Consider the following 17,461-nt stretch of genomic DNA (forward strand, 5'->3'; position numbering starts at 1 on the left):
CTTCGGACTCACAGCCTGTAAGTTAACTCCTGTTAGCATTGCATTGTGAGCGAATCTTTCAAACGTGTTAAGGAGCGTCACATTTCCAGTTGACATCAGAGGTATTCAGACCAATCACAACGTACAGATAAGCTGGCCAATCGGGGACACAGAGCTTTTCAAATCCGTGTGTTTCAGGAAGAGAATCTGGTGCTACAAAAATGTACGGTATGTGGAAAATTATATTTTAAATGTTTTTAACCATAAACTATGCGAATACATTGTATTATACCAAATACACAAAATAACGTTTTTAAGCAATGATATAGGTGCTCTTTAAAGTAACATAAAAATATATGTTGATTTGACAAAAATGCATATTTTTACAGTTCAGTTCGAAACACCTTTACTACTAAAGATAAATGTCCCTTTATTTAAAAAAACGTGACACTTCATACATTTACGACATACATTTAAACTCCCTTTTTCATTAACACTCCATGAATAAAATGACAAATGTCTCTCTTTTCATGTATTTAAATAGTTTCTATTAGTTAAAATAACAAAGGAGCTAAAATAAGCTGCAAATAATACATCCCTTTAACTGCACTGTCTTTTACATTTTATTTACCGTGATTTAACATCTTGCTATGGGAGATACAAATCCCCCATGAGATTTCATGTCTGTGTGCCTGTTCTCTCTCTGGAGTGTATGTGGTCATTGGTGCCGACATCAAAGACCCCAGCCAGGTCCTTAACGCTGCTGGCTGCCCGAGGCTTCTCTGTGATGTCTCTTACAGCCTTTACCTTTCGTGGATTGGTGTTCAGACTCTTAGATCTGAGAGAAGGATACATTTTGTCTTCTGCTACATACAAGTGATCTGAGTCTGTCATCTCCTTTCTCTCCTTTTCTCTCTCTGTCTTGATGTCGTCCATTCTGCTATTAGCCTCAGACTCATTCATGTCTCTCTTCCTTTCATCAACATGTGTTTCTGTTTTCATCCTCATTGCCTCTCTAAAAGCCTCTTCTTCATCTTCTATGTCTTTCGATTTCTCTGAAGGTGAAAGAGGGAATGAGGATGGATGAACTTTATAATCGAAGCGTGGGGGCCAGCGACCTAAGGTTGGAGATCTACTTGCTTGATCCTGTACACCTTGGGGCTCTGAAGCCCATGTATTCCCCTGACCACTTCCAAACTTGGAAGTGCACACAGTACCGCTTTGGGATCTGTTTGTGTAACAAAGTGAGCTAATGTGTGGTTCAGTTGTGTGATGTCTCAGGGACTGTGCTCTCTCCAGAGGATGTGAGAGTGCTGTGTCCAATTTCCCCCTTTTTACCACCATTCCAGACTGGAACGAGCAATCGGGCAGAGCATGTGGGACTATTAGGGGTTCGGAATTCAGGCCCCCATCTTGTGACTCACAAGGAGAGATAAAAATGTCCACACTGGATTTTGAGCGGGTCCTCTGCTGATGAGGGATCACATCCAAGGTGGGACCGTAGGAATGAACTTGCTGAGGGTTGAGAAGGGGCTCATTGCTACTAATACTGCCACGATTGTCTGGTACCGTCTGGCTCTTTCTGTCTCCTGATGCATCCTCAGCCGTTGCACGGTCTTCTGCCGTGTCAAGATGCAAGCGGTACAAACTGTAGCCATCGGCGCTGTTAATGCTACTACGGCGATGCAAGCCGGATTGGTCCAATACTAATGAGCTTCCAGATCGGGTGCGGACCAGTTCGCATCGTTCAATCCCGGCCAGTCGTTCAAGAGCAAACATCATTCGGCCGGAAAACTCCTCCAGCTGAGCCAAGCGCAGGTCCACTGTCTGCAGAGAGGCTTTCATGGAGTGCTCCCTTTCATTCACTTCCTCTAAACGCATGGACATGTTCTCCACCCTGTAAAGGCAATCCAGAGGAATAACTCATAACTCTGTGAACCAATCTAAATGGCAGATACACTGTTTGTTTTTCACACAGTACCTCTGGGCTGTAATTCGGATTCGCTCGTCATTTGAAGACTGTGCCTCGTCCTCTTTCTCTCTGAAGTATTCCTCCACACACTGCTCTTCAAACTCATACAGACCCTTCAATTCCTCTGGACTAAGGGTCAGTTCTGGAAAAAAGTATAGATATAAGTGATGCTAGATGCTTGAAATTTTAAAAGGAAAAAGAGAGTAATGCGGCCTTTATATCATTAGTCATTTTCACACATGAAACCGTTTAAATTGCATTCCAATTGCTTGATTTTTCTTACCGTATTGCAACCCTTAACAAAAAACAGCTGCCAGTTGTAGTATGAGAATCTCTATCTGTTCTAGTAATCTGTTGGTTTTTCATCTGTTTGGGTGGATAAAGGGCTTTTGGGTCAGGTTACAGGCTTTGTGTGTGAAATCGACTATTCATTTAAGCAGCAATAAACAGCACTTAGGAATATTAACTCAGCCCGCGGTCTCTCTCATCCAGCTCTCCTTCCTGTTTCTTCCTGCAGCGACAGCACAGGCATTTCAACACAATGTATATGTGGCTGAAGATGATGAGGGGAGGGGGCAGCACCGGGCGGTCGTGAAACGTCATAATGAGCTGGTAGCGCTGGAACTTCCACACTTGATTGGAGATGGATTTCACTTCGAAGAATGTGTTACTGTTAAAGGAATGATATTCGAGTTAACTATTATAGTGTTAATAACAGATTTGAAGAGCTCAGATGCAAAACCCTATAAGTGTTTCTGAGATGTCTGCTTGTAAATGCACTGCAAAAAATGACTTTCTTACTTAGTATTTTTGTCTTGTTTTCAGTAAAAATATCTAAAAATTCTTAAATTAAGATGTATTTTCTTGATGAGCAAAATAAGTCTAGTTTTTAGACAAAAAAATATAAAATTTAAGTTAATTAGTGTTTAAAACATGCAAAAATATCTGCCTATGGAATAAGAAAAATTTTTATTGAAATAAGTTTACTTTTTTCATAAATACTTAATTTAAGCAAATCTTTCTTGGTCCATTGGCAAATTTGCTTAAAATATTATTTTATTTTTTGTCTAAAAACTAGACTTATTTTCCTAGGTAATTCTGCTCATCACGACAATACATCTTAATTTAAGAATCTTCAGATATTTTTACTGAAAACAAGACAAAAATTTTAAGTAAGAAGGACATTTTTTGCAGTATGAGCGATTTTATACATTTTATCATGGGCACTCATTCAATTCTATGCACCGCAAAAACGAGTCTATAACCGATGTACACTCAACAGCTAGCTGCTACCCATTTACTGTGAGACATGTGCCAATTAAACTCCTGTGTCTTGATACAAGATGGTGCCCCACAGAGCTTCTGGGGCACTCCATGTCCGAAGTTACTCACTCGTTTTCATTGACACCTCTAAGTTAGTGGACAAATGTAGGGAATAGTGAATATGGGGCTATTTAGGACACCGCTAAGGTTCTTGTTATATTTTTTGTTTATTTATGTGACTCACTTGAACACAGCAATAAGCAAGTTCACCAGTAGGATGTTGGCTACCAACAGGTAGCAGGCCATGATGGCAGGAGTGAGCCAGGCCCCGGGTATACAAGGAGGAAGCTTTTTCCCATCTTCATCATACATGTTATCACCACAAGGTGCTAATACACACAAAACAGTGATTATGACAAAACTATGATGAATTTGTTATTACGTGACTGCAGTGTTTGATAATGAAATATAATTGTTTAATAAAAAAATTTAACTCACGATTGATCTCCATTGCATAGACTAAAAGTATGTAAAAAAAAAGAGAAAAAGATAATTTGCAATTACTTTATGACAGTCATACAGACAAGTAATTTATTACAAGTTATGTGTACATATTACTGTAGTACTATTTACCATCTTTTTATTTTAAGCACATTTTTTTGGCACAACGCTAAGCGGCAAAGAAACAACCAGGGAATGACAAAAAGATGCAAACCTCAAAATCTCACAAGCACTGGCACATGCGCATCACACATGAGTCAGTAGAGGACAAATGCCATTGAAGTTTAAATGAGGACATGAAAATGAGACGAGACACAAATCATTAACTTTCACAGGAGAATGATATGGATCACCCACACATGAATCAGGAAACAAAATCTTACTATGAATTCTAGTCTTACGGTCTATCGAGTCAGCAAACACTTCTCCATAGATCATCCAGTAGGGCATGTAGAAGATGTTCCTCGCCAGGCGCCACGTTGGCTCCTCGTCAGGGTGAAGGATGGCCTGACGTGCCACGCCGAAACTCATAAGGACCACCAGCATGATCACCACAAAGTACAGCATGTCAATCATCTGCACACACACATTAAAAAAACAGCATTATTTTTTATATTTGTTTCAAACTATAAATACACTGCTTAAAGTTGAAACTGCTGCTACTCTGCCTGTTTCTCAACTGCTATGTGACTCTTTTCTTAAGTTTTTTAATTCTAAAATTGATAGTGTCCGCAAACAAATTTCAGCTGTATCTGCTCCAACTGTTTCACTACCTGGTTTGTCTGGGTTCACTGGTTTTCCTCTCACCAATTTTCTACATCTTGACTTTGAGGCTCTAAAAAGGGAGGTAACAAGCATGAAATCTTCCACTTGCCTGCTTGATCCTATTCCCACAAGTTTATTTAAATCTTGCTTCGATGTTTTGAGCCCTATTGTCCTCAGTATTATAAATGACTCGTTACAGATGGGGGAGGTTCCAGCAGCATTAAAGATTGCTGCTGTAACTCCAGTACCAAAAAAAGAAAATGTCTCTCTGGATGATTTTAATAATTTTCGACCAATTTCAAATCTTCCGTTCATGGCAAAAATTCTTGAGCGTGTTGTTGCCTCTCATCTGCGTAACCATCTCACAATTAATAACCTGTTTGAACCATTACAGTCAGGTTTCCGTAAATTCCATAGTACTGAAACGGCTTTGGTCAAAGTGACCAATGATCTGTTGATGGCTTCTGACTCTGGTGTTATTTCTATTCTAATCCTTCTTGATTTAAGAGCAGCTTTTGATACTGTGGATCATAGTCTGTTGCTCAATCGTCTTGAGCAAGATTTCGGTGTGTCCGGCACAGCTCTGAAGTGGTTTCACTCCTATCTCACTGATCGTTCGCAGTTTGTTTCCATGGGCGGTTTCAGGTCTGAGGTTAGCCCTGTTCTAACTGGTGTTCCTCAGGGCTCAGTCTTGGGACCTCTGCTTTTTAATATCTATCTAACACCACTAGGTCAATTATTGCGATCGCGTGGCCTCCATTATCACTTTTATGCTGATGACACGCAGATTTATATACACTCAAAATCTGGTGAACATCTTGATGTTGATTTTCTTTCTGGCTGTGTTTCTGAGATAAAGGAATGGATGAGTAAAAATTTTCTGTGTCTGAATAGTGGTAAAACTGAAGTTATGCTAATTGGCTCGCGTCATCAGATTTCTAAAGTCGGTTCCTTACCCTTGTCTCTTGATGGCTCTGTTTTGGCTATTCAGGCTAAAGTGAGGAATCTTGGAGTTATTTTTGATACTGGGCTATCATTTGATTCTTTTGTTCAGAGTACAGTAAAGTCGTCCTTCTTTCACCTCAGAAATATAGCAAGATTACGTCCTATGCTAAATTTTTCAGTAGCTGAAAAGCTGATGAATTCTTTTGTCGTCTCTCGGATGGATTATTGTAACGCCCTTCTAGCTGGAATCTCAAAATCCTCACTCAATAGATTGCAATATGTGCAAAACTCGGCCGCCAGGATATTGACTGGGTCCAGGGTTTGCAATCACATTACTCCGGTCCTGGAGTCCTTACACTGGCTCCCAGTCCGATTCAGAGTAGATTTTAAAATTATGATGCTGACATATAAAGCACTGCATGGTTTGGCTCCTGACTACCTATCTGAATTATTAATTCCCTATATCCCAACACGGACACTTCGAGCTTCGCAATCCAACTTGTTGATTATTCCCCGTACACACTTGCGATCTATGGGTGACAGGGCCTTTTCTTCATATGCTCCTGTTCTTTGGAATTCTCTGCCTCGTGATCTTAGGGAAGTCCAGAGCTATGATATTTTTAAGGGTAGACTTAAGACTTATTTTTTTAAATTAGCCTTTGATTGTTGATGCTATTGTATTATTTGTGTTTGTGTTGTGTAGCTTGTGTACAGCGCTTTGAGAAGCTGCTTATAAAGGCGCTTTATAAAATAAAGTTTATTATTATTATTATTATTATATGATATTGGTCATATAAAAGCATGTGAGCCAGTTAAATTAATGTTAATCTTTTAGTTCTCACCATTTTACCAATCATCATGACGTACGGTCCCAAGTACTTGTTAACACCAAAGATGTCAAGGACACGAATGTACCAAAAGATGATGTCAACGCAGTAGATGACCCGTCCGTAACCCATGTAAGGCTCATTCTGTAAGCGCAGCAACAGCCCGATAAGGAACACGGAGATGGCCACCAGGTCAGTGATATTCCAGTATTCTTCTAGCCAAACATTTATTTTCTGTTTAAGCTTTCCAGGCTCTGACATCAAAATCTGCACACAAACACGTGTGAAACAAAGGAAATACAAATGTAACAACGCTCAATGTAGCATCAAACCGTAAAACCATTTAAACATTTGTGTAGCTAACCTGTCTAACTTTTTCCAGCCCAAGAGTGATGATGTAGGAGATGACAATCCATTCCTGTAAGGATGGCCATCTCTCCATTTTCACCAGAATGATATAATTATATAACATCAGGTATACCAGATAAGCAGTCTGGAGGAGATACATTTTTATTATAATTTTTTATCATTATCTTTTCAATCTAGGATATATTATTTATATTATTCGAAAGTTTGCATACCGTATTGAACCAGAACTTGGTATACGGTGCATTAAAAAAATAATAAATCTTCTTCCCAATGGGAACACGTTTCTGTTTTTTACCATCCTCTTCATCACCTTTTTTAGATGTTGCTTCTACGCTTACAGTGCCATCCTGAAAATAAACACAGAAACTGAGAGTTTCACGTCATTAAAGGGCACCTATTATGCAAAATCCACTATTACATGGAAATAATGTGTGTTGGCAGTGTGTGAACACAACCACCCTACCATGAAAAAAATCCACCTGCTGCTTGTTTTTTAATCCCTGTTAAACCAATGCAGTCTCATTATACGTGCCGTTTTGATTCTCTAATCAATGTGAGGTCACATTGATAAAGGCCCACCCACTTACACTCCTGCATTACCATAGTTTACACCCTTAGCGAGTTGTACTCTGTCCACTAGATACTATTGTCTCGGACTGTTTTAATCAGATCTATTTAACTGAAAGCACTCACTGTCTGGTTGTAAGGAAGTGATGAGCAGTAGCTCATTTGCATTTAAAGGTACAGACATCAAAACAGCACGTTTTTGCTCCCACCCAACCAGGGTAATTTTTGACATGTTATAATAAATGATCCGTGGGGTTTTTTGAGCTGAAACTTCACAGACTGGGCACACCTAAGAGTTATATTATATCTTGTAAAAAGGCCATAGTAGGTGCCCTTTAAGATCCACAGTATAAGTACTGTATGCAGTGGCGGCCTGTGACGGCTCATTCGAGGGGCGCAAATTTAAAATATGTGTTCGGAGGGTCATGTTTGTTGCTTGTGTTTTCAAAATATGTGTTTGTTGGGTCGTGAAGCATGTGCATCATGTGTTTTGTCAAAATAAGTGCCTGCTGCACACGCGTCAAAACCATTTATGATAAAAGAGACAATGCACATGATGCACATGGGATCACTCGACGCGCAGAACACATATTTTGAAATTACAAACCACACACATGACAGGCTACATACATGTTGTGACGAACTTCGCATCGAGCGCCCTCAAAAAATTAGTCACCGGCCGCCACTGACTGTATGCACATAACTTTACCTTGCCAGATTTGTTATCATCCTCCTTGTCTTTGAGCTCTTCTTTGTCTTTGGAGTTCTGATAAGACAGATCGTCACCAGTCCTGAAGTCCAGGAGAAGGATGGCGGGAGGAAAGACGATTCCAAGGATCACCTGAAGATGATATGGAATTATACAAATATGAAAAATAATTACATTCAAAGCCAATGTCTATTGAATGTAGTGCGTTTTATTGCAGACCTTGAGTCCATTGCTCTTCCCCACCCGCAGACATCCCATCCACATGTCGGTGAGCAGCATCTGGCTGCAAGTGTGAGCTATGAAGTCTCTGTGTTTGGCAGCTACAGCCAGTTTGAGACAGGTGGAGTTACTCCAGTTCTTAAGCTCATAAGTCAACAGCTTCATGGCTACCTGTTCATCGTGCTTGTACGACTGATCTAGTAGTTCATATGCTAACTGACCAAATTCCCTGAAAGAAAAGTATGGGACATTGTGTGTGATATAGAAAATAGCAAAAAACAAACAAAAACTTACTTTTTTTGTCAATAAAAACACATTCTATATAAGGATAAGTTACCAGATTCTGGGGATAGTACAGTCCCCTTCAGATCTCACAAATTTTTGCAATATCCCGTATGAAAAATATTGTTGTCTACTTTAAAGTAAACTGTAGTAAATTGTACAGTGTATACTATAGTAATTAGTGTGGTATCCCTTAAAATTCACTATGATAAGGTTCAAAAATGCTATAGTACACACAAATTGTCAAATGAATGGCTGTTACTGTTGTGGTTCACTTTTCAAAAAGTACACATTTGCACCTAGTGAGTTCATATAAGTAGACCTATCTAAAAGTATATTGGTGCCAAATGTACTTAAATGATTTAAATTAGGACCTTCTTCTTAAAGAGTACTGCCAGTGACCGCTTGGGACCATTATTTGACAAATTTTTTATGGCAGTTTATCTAGGAATTTTACTAGTAAGTATACCATACCACTACCAGTAATACCATATTATTTCTTGTGGCACAGACTCAAAAGCATTTTTGCTTTTTAACATTCAAACTTTTTTTGCACTGCTATGTGGGCGGAGTGATTTGCTCGCAGCACCCGAGAAGCCCCTGGTGAGGAGCAGAGAGTTCGGTCAGAGTTGTCCAAAACACTCCGCCCATGTACTTCGTCTTCTGAGAATATAGTTCCCAGTATGTATAGTGTTAAAAGATCGCTGTGTCTCATATCACCTTGTTATTTGTACACGGTGTGACTATACAAATCACAACATATAAATAGGAAAATGTTTGCGTTATTTTGTCACTTATTGGGAGCAGTTTGCTAGCTGGAGCCATTCACTTCCAGACTTTGTGCTAAGCTAAGCTAGCGGGGGCTGCGTCAGACAGAGTTACGGGACGCACGGAGATGAGAAAGGTATGTATGGACTTATCTAACTCTGGGGGATACGTTATAATAAGCTAAATTCCCAAAATCTGGGCGTGTTCTTTTAACATGCTATAATAAATTATCTGGTATTTTGAGCTAGAACTTCAGATACTTACTCTGGGAAAACCAAAGATTTATTTGAAATTTTAAAAAAGTATTGTGAAATGTCCACTTTAAGGGCATTTAAAAAGTTATTAGCCTCACAGAGCGTTACTTTGCAACAAAAAGTAATACAAAATAACGAGATTCGCGTAGTGATACTTGGTAAAGTGTTTATTTACTATTGACCAATGAGCTTATAGAACCGGATCTACTCTGGCTAGCCATAACTTTACAACAATTAAAGCAAATCTACCCTACAGTACAATAACAATACCATATCCCAGTAGATTTTTCAATTAAAATCACAGTGAATATTCTTTTTGAATGTTACAGTATATAAGGATTTGTTTACTTTGAATTGTTGTCGAGATCTTGTGAGATGTCGTCCACAAGTTCACTCCGTGAAGATTCATGCGCCATGGCTTTGTAGAGTTTACATGCGACCAAAGCTTTGGCCATGGCCTCCTCTCCCCTCTGCCAGAGAAACAGCGCCATCTTCTGACGCTTCATGAGCACAGCCCAAACCATCAGCTCATGAAAGGGATACTGAAACCGACTGACCTCAGGGTCATCAACATCAATATCGATTTCTTCCTCCTTTTTTTTCTTCATCTTCCTTTTCCCTTTGGGCCTTGGGTCATCGTCCTGAAGAAACAAGATTGAAAATTTAAGTACAAAAGGTTTCTTTTTATTGCTTAAACAATCATACAAAAAACCAAACAACATTCAAGATACACATCTTAATAGTTTGCAAAGAAGTCCAAATAGCAGCATAAAATATAAGTAAACATAATAAACACAGATAACACAAAAAAAAAAGATTTTAGACAAGGGGGTTCTCATCAAAAAATACCTTAAGAAGATTATACAATTTAAGGGCTTTTTTGTTATACACAAATCTTAACGACTTAAAGAAGATCATCAAATCTTTATGGAAAAGTACGAAAGTAGGAGGATTCTTAAAAAATCTGCATTTGTGTATGAAGTTATTGGCCAACAGCACAACATTGTTCACCAAAAATTCAAGATCGTAATTCATAGAAAAAGACAAATATTTGATTGTTTAAAGTTAAAGTCAGGTATTACATATTTCAAACTTAACCAAATATAAAGGGGATCCCAGAATTTCTTTGAAAAATTGCATAAATAAAATAAATGTTCCAAAGACTCAATGTCTGCTTCACAAAAAGTGCACTCATTACATTCCATATTAAATCTGTGTCGGAGAAACTCATTACAAGGATAAATATCATTAATAATTTTAAACTGAACCTCTTTTACCTTTGGAAAAAGTGGAAAAGTGAGAAATCTTGTTCAAATTTTTTCCACTTTGTCTTTCGGGAAATCAAATATAAGAGGTCTCTTTTTAACTTTACAAGGATTTAAGTACAAAAGTAATCTGTTGCGGCAGTTCTCGCCTATTTAGACTTCACGCATCAATGTCCACAACAATAATTGTCCCCACAATCACAAAACAAAATATATTAGTTCTAACTTATTTTAGTGTTTGTTTTATTTTATTTTAAGTAATTAAATGAAGTTAGCTGAGGCCCCCTAGTGGCCCCTGACCTCCATGTTGGGAAACATTGCTAGATAGTGGTGACTTTTCTTACCTCCATACCCAGAAGTTTAAGTGCTTTTGGCTGCAAAAGAACAGAGGAATGTCAGTCAGATGTTTGCTTGAGCTTTTAAAATCTTTAAAGAACTATCAATAGTAAAAATTATTAAATAAAAATGGCTGAAACTTTGGAATAAACAGTGCAAAAGCAATATATCTCTTTAAAATGTGGAAACTAAAAGGAAGATTTTGTGTGTTTGCAGGAAAAAAATATTATTTAAAGTATAATATATGATTAATAAATATTTATATATTCTTGTATATATTTAATTTGTAAAAGTTTATTAAAGGCTGTGATAACGTACCCTTTTTAGTCCATAGAGGTTATTATAGAGTGTACGAAAGCTTTTCCTTGTATATTTACATCGATATGCTCCTCCCATGAGGTACTCCAGAACCAGCCCAATGTCAATCAGAGTGATCTGGTAATCTGGTGGTAGGTTGCCCTAGAAACATTAATGGCATAATGCCATAAAATAACCCTTGTACATACTGTTACATTGCGCAAGGTCAGTCTATGGGAGCATGTATGAGGATTGCACACAAACACACACACACACACCAAAAAACACATTGTTTACACACTGTTTAAGAGATTAAAATCATATTTTTTTTACTATAGTTTACAAGTAACAAACAAAGAGATAATAAAAGTTCAAAACATATATTTATGCTACTGTATTAACAGCTGAACTTAAAATATGTGACCCTGTCTGTGAAAGCCAGGCTAAAGTCTCATAACTGGGTTATACAATTTGCATCAAAGTTTGATTTCAGTCATTGATTTCACTATGATTTCAGTCTTTGACATGATGTGACTCATAATAATAAATGTCAAGATTATGTCAATATTTAAGATATCAAGATATTTTTTCATACATTACATATAAGATGATTTTATGTAAATCTTAAAAAGTGGTTTTCACAGACTGGGACATTTATCAAATACAAGCTCAACACTAATAATAAAATGTACCTTTTTCACATCTCTGACCACAAAGTGCAGTGTGTTGATCGGTCCTAATCTCTGAAATACAAAAAGACTTATAAAACACAGTACATAGTTCAAAGAAAAGCTCAGTAAGCTTTACTAAAACACAGATGTACGCAGACTAAGTGCTCTTTTCTAAACAACAGATTACTAATACAGTAATGGAAAGCTGAACACACAAATGACACGTTTAAGCCCATATTGCATAAAATGAGTAGATTAGAGTTCAGTGAAAGCTTTAATAGCTGGAAATGTGGGACACATCACCGTGTTGTCATTATATTTGCATCTTTGTAACAGTAAAGGGAATACTGCAAACAGACCGAGCACATGTGATTCTTAAATGTTTCATGTTTGCAAGCTGACCGTGTTATAGAGCTCTTCCAGCCGCGGGATCGTGAGGAAATGGTTAATATTGACGCCGTTTTCAATGAGGAGCTTCACAAAATCCACTCGGTCAAGCACGAGTGCGTCCATCATGGCTTGCTCCAGAGAATGGACCTATTTAACACATTAACACACATATGCACAAAATTGAAACCAACAGTATACAGATGTGTTCAAAAAGTACTGCCTTGCATTCTGAATTATACACAAAAGTAAAAGTGACTAAAGGGAATGTTTTACCCAGTTACGCAGCTCCAGTTTTCTGGGGTCGGTCTCCTCAGGAGCCTCAGGTTTACCTTTGGCACCTTTGCCCTTCTTGCCTCTGACAGGTTTACCCTTGCTGGCACGGCTGGCGGTTGGGCTCTTTGGTTTATCTTGCTGATTTGTGGACGTTGTCGAAAGGGACCCAGAAGGCTGACAACATAGATTAAATAAACAAACTTAGGTCACATTAGTTCATCATTTTACTTTTTTTTAAAAAGGACTGCACTCGCAGGCAAATTGTGTGTTATGGGCCATGTATCTATGTGTATGACATCACCTACAGGCCAGTGCTGTCCATTGACGAAAATTTGACTGCGAGCAATGTCCACTCGATTCCAGGCCAAAGCCAAACTCAGCTGGTCTGGAGCAGAGGCATTTGTGCCTGATACACCCAAAGAAAAAAAATCACCCATTATAGTGAGGAACAGTAAAATAAAAATAAAAATGAAGAAATATTATAAAGTTGCATATGCAAAACCAATTGTTTTGTTAGTATAGATTATGTGACTGTCGAATGCTCACGCTTTTTACCTTTCAGTAAAGCAGTTAAGATGGCCATCTCAATATCCTGCTGACCCTCGGAGGCTGTGCGAAACACTGTAATCTGTTAAAACACAATGGTAAAAATTGTGTCAAATGCATATAATAACAAATTAGACTGTACACTCTCAGAAAAAGTATAAAAGCTGGTACTAGGGCAGTAAATTTGGCATAAATCTATGCTGTTCATCATATATATATATATATACACACACACACACACACGCACGCACAGCATTGGGTCAAATTAACAAAAAAATAATTATTTATTTGACACAACAATGGGTTAAAACAACCCAGCAATTTTTTTGAGTGTAATATAAACACATTAAATACACAGAGACATGTATTTGTCTTTTTTGTGGATGTGTTTCATGTATTTTGATTGTTGTGATGTTTTTAGATTTGTATAGGGATGGTATAGATCAGTGATTCCCAAATTTTTTCAGCGTGCGGCCCCCCTTGTGTATGGTGCATTACTTTGCGGCCCCCAAAAGAAAAATTGTGACAAAAAACTGTTCTAAAGCTCAACATTTTTATAAAAAAACATTAAATTATACAAATAAGTAGTGCTTTTGGTTAGTAGCCTTATTTTTTTTAGGTTTAATTACACAGAATTCATGATAAATTAATGTATTTCATAAAATGTCATAAAACTAGGGCCCCCCTGGCACCATCTCGCGGCCCCCAGTTTGAAAACCACTGGTATAGATAACATGGATGTACTGTATATATCTTTATATTTACATAGACATAAATCAAATGATAGAAGAGAAAAAGTTGAACGAAAGCAAAAAAAAAAAATAGTTGCCATTAGAACTTACTGGTGTGGTTTCCCGGACAGGGACTAGACTAGTTCTAGACTAAAATAAATGTACAGTAAGAGCTGTCCAAACTGAAAACAACTTGCACTGAAAGATCTTAAAATACATCAGTGCCCTAGTAGGTAATGTTTTTTGTAGGGCATGTTTGTTAAAACTAGATTTTTCCTAATTAAACTAAGGCCTAGTCCTGGCTTAAGCTAATCCGTGTCCGGGAAACCACCCCACTGTTTCAAAACACATGCATTTTATTACATCATGCAAAATTCACGAACAATAAACAACATATTTTTGCAATAGTGGAATTTTTCTTAAAACCTTAAACTTTAAAAAGGCACTGAATTGCCACATAGAAGAATTGAGTAAGAATGCACAAACATGTTTATTTTTTATGTTAGCAACTGATTCCAACGTGACTACAAATATAAAATTTGTGTGTATCACTTTAGTGGCTGAGATCACACAGCATTGAATATCTTTATGTAACAAAAAGTGCTCAATGGGATGAAATTAAAACATTTGTTGTAAATATGAGACAGGATAATGCATGATCTGAAAAAAGCAAATGATAATGATTGTTATTATCAGGTCTGTAAAATAACACAATCCAACAATGATGTTTTGTTATCAGCGCCATAAAAAATTGCATGTATTATATAGTATAATATAGCAAAAGGCACAAAGTTTTCTTTATTGCGTTATTTTGTAATTTTTCATTCACTTACCAGTTCCTTTTTCTTCATGCACTCCATCACCATAAGATAAATCTGCTGTCCCTGATTTCGGTTGTAGTTGAATGTCTTCTGTATGGTCACTAGAAGCTGATCTCTAACGCTCTCATTTATCAGCCTGTGCCAGAACAATGCATTAAAGACTGAGATCATTTTATTTGCAAAGGAAAGTTAGTGTAAAAAGGTATTTAAGAAGTGCACCAAAACACTTTTATAAAAAAAAGCATTCACTAATGTGCTCATAACTGTTCAACAACTTAAAACATATTAAACAGGCAAAACAAATGTGAATCATCATCAATGTATTCCTCACCCATCCTCCTCCGAATACTTGTGAGCAAATGAAATGATATCTGATGCTCGGCCACTCCCGTCACACACCACCACAGGGACAGGAGGGTCCTCGCGCAAACTCTCCAGCACAATGGAGATTACATTCGGCCCTCCTTCAAGGATCAAACACACCAAAGGGACCCCCTGTCCCAGACCTGTACAAACACACAAATATGTACTCATGTACAAACCTGATAAGACATAAAAAAGATACTTGAAATGGTTATTTGATTGCAGTATAAGTTGACGGCTGGACCTCCCTTTGCCGTCCCTGCCCGTTGGGAACTTCAGGCATAGGATGACAAAGGGAAACCCAGGAGGTCACAGATAGGCTCTTTCTTCACCAATCCAACATTCATGGACTCTAACAACAGTTTATAAAGTTGTTCCTTTATTATAGGCATTTTTTTCATATATTAGTTTTAATAATTATTACATCTTCAACAAAGTTTGTCCTGTAAAAGTTGTTTCGCTGACTTACGTGTGTTGATCTTCTGCAGGGAGATGTGTTTCTCCAGCTGTCTGCGCAGACGGACCTCAGCGCCATACTTTCCGTGAGTGCCGTTGTCAGCCAGAATGAAGTGGGAGTGGCTATTGTTAAGCACAGAAAGTTTGCTGAGGGGGTTGGACATGGTTTGGTACGGTCGAGTCACCTGGTCAAACCATAAACACAGAAGACACTGCTAATACACCCAAACAGTATGCAGAACAAGTACAAGTTCCTGTGAAATTACAGGTAGGCCTTACATCTCGTCCAATCAGATCTTCTTTATTTTCCACAATGCCCCAAGGTGCAATTCCAATGGCACACACCTTCCCACGGGACTTAGAGGAGTGATCCTTCAGCGCATCTCCTACATGCCGAATCACTCCTGTGTAATATGAAATGAAGTATTGTACATGATTTGGTAATGCACGTCATGTGGTGGAGTCACATGCAATTTATTGCTTAACACTTAAATCACATGATAAAGCATCAGGAAAATGAGGGAGGTTTTAGTTGATTAATACTATGACTTCCACAATAGTAACTCGCTTTTATCTTATTTTTGCTGCTGTTTTTGTTTAACAATTGAGTTAATCACCTGTACTAACTCCCCCAGTAAAGATCCAGGCCCCAGTGGTGACGGCTGCTTTTATCAGACCCTTCCCGAACACCTGCTTGAGTTTGGGTTGCAAATCGAAGTTCTGCAGGCCACCGTGCACAGATATAAGTAGGGTGGGCAGCTCCAGTTGCCACTCTTTCACCATTAAATGCAGAAGATGATCAGGTTTACTATCAGAGGATACACGGATGTACTGAACAGAGGGGAAAAAGTGATGGTGACTCCAATGCTCAGGGCAATATTAAGGATTAAGTGTTCTTATAAACTATAATAGAGGACTACCATGGCCTTGTTGGCATGGCCTCCTCCCTGGAATTCAATGATGCCATATGCGTCAGTGGGCGTGGCTTGTGTGTGCTTAGCAATGGACCATTTCTCATGGGGAGGATCAGTCTGTACCCCCTGACCTTCGTCTGCACTCTTATTGGTGGAACCAGGAAGAATAGCCACATGCAGGTTTACAAGCTGACCGCAACAACACCTGCAACAGTTACCGCAAAAGCACCCGTGAGCAACCAGAGCTGAAACGTTTACTGCAGTGTTTTCAAGAACAAGTAACTTAATCAAAGTATTTTATATATTTTCATGTAGCACTAGTTAAAGTTATTAACTTGATCACTTAGATCTGAATAATCTAAATTATACAGAGAAAAACAAATTGAACTGACTTGTTGGGCTCTCTGCTGGGGAATATGCAAATACATTCCCTTTTGAAAAATGTTCTTTCAATCCATGCCCGCTGAACCTGTAAGACACAGAAGATACATTTTTGCCTTTAAACTGGTTCAAACATGTACTTACTAGTCACTTAAACTAGACTGTCATTTCAGCCAAAAGATATCCTAAATCTTTGTTAGTTCTTTTTAGTGTTTTTGTAAACAAGAGTGATCGAGAAAACTGGCAATTTATCTGTTTATTGAAATAATTTATGACTGATAAGAAAAGCACAATAAAACAGCATCATTTGTAAGGGCAACTGATTATATTTACATATGCAGTATTTACAGTTCATGTGAATGTATGTGTGTTAACAGTTGGCCTGTAAATCACTTGGGGAAAATGTATTCAGTTTAGATAATGACATAAAAAATGTAAAAACATCTAAAGCATTCTCTCTCTGACTAGAACAATATACAGTCAAATCTACTAAAAGGGATAGTTCACCCAAAAATGAAAATTCTGTCATCGTTTCCTCACCCTCATGTTGTTTTAAACCTGTATCAGTTTCTTTATTATGTTGAACACAAAATATAT

General features: G+C 37.9%; 1 protein-coding gene across 1 annotated transcript; it reads right to left on the minus strand.

Moving 5' to 3' along the window:
- Nucleotides 1–319: 319 nt before the first annotated feature.
- On the minus strand, nucleotides 320–15,965 carry trpm1a (transient receptor potential cation channel, subfamily M, member 1a). Its single transcript, XM_065267827.2, has 23 exons — nucleotides 15,849–15,965; nucleotides 15,583–15,754; nucleotides 15,082–15,256; nucleotides 14,763–14,886; nucleotides 13,208–13,280; nucleotides 12,958–13,058; nucleotides 12,653–12,826; nucleotides 12,392–12,526; nucleotides 12,011–12,061; nucleotides 11,340–11,480; nucleotides 11,030–11,059; nucleotides 9,769–10,061; nucleotides 8,117–8,345; nucleotides 7,898–8,029; nucleotides 6,834–6,968; nucleotides 6,617–6,745; nucleotides 6,268–6,519; nucleotides 4,117–4,291; nucleotides 3,713–3,733; nucleotides 3,459–3,603; nucleotides 2,419–2,621; nucleotides 1,961–2,093; nucleotides 320–1,876 (listed from the first exon to the last, which is right to left on the minus strand). The coding sequence occupies exons 2-23, from the start codon at nucleotides 15,731–15,733 to the stop codon at nucleotides 658–660; spliced, it is 4,221 nt and encodes a 1,406-aa protein (XP_065123899.2). The 5' UTR covers nucleotides 15,734–15,754; nucleotides 15,849–15,965; the 3' UTR covers nucleotides 320–657.
- Nucleotides 15,966–17,461: the final 1,496 nt, after the last annotated feature.

The sequence above is a fragment of the Paramisgurnus dabryanus genome, chromosome 2 (genome assembly GCF_030506205.2).
Source record: "Paramisgurnus dabryanus chromosome 2, PD_genome_1.1, whole genome shotgun sequence".
Taxonomy (NCBI): domain Eukaryota; kingdom Metazoa; phylum Chordata; class Actinopteri; order Cypriniformes; family Cobitidae; genus Paramisgurnus; species Paramisgurnus dabryanus.

Excerpts from the sequence above, each read along its gene's own strand:
- trpm1a (XM_065267827.2), bottom strand. The coding sequence starts at position 15,733 with ATGTCCAACCCCCTCAGCAAACTTTCTGTGCTTAACAATAGCCACTCC. Across the intron at positions 15,257-15,582 it reads CCTGCAGAAGATCAACACAC|GTCTGGGACAGGGGGTCCCT; the intron begins GTAAGTCAGCGA and ends GTGTTTGTACAG. Across the intron at positions 2,622-3,458 it reads TTGCTTATTGCTGTGTTCAA|TAACACATTCTTCGAAGTGA; the intron begins GTGAGTCACATA and ends TTCCTTTAACAG.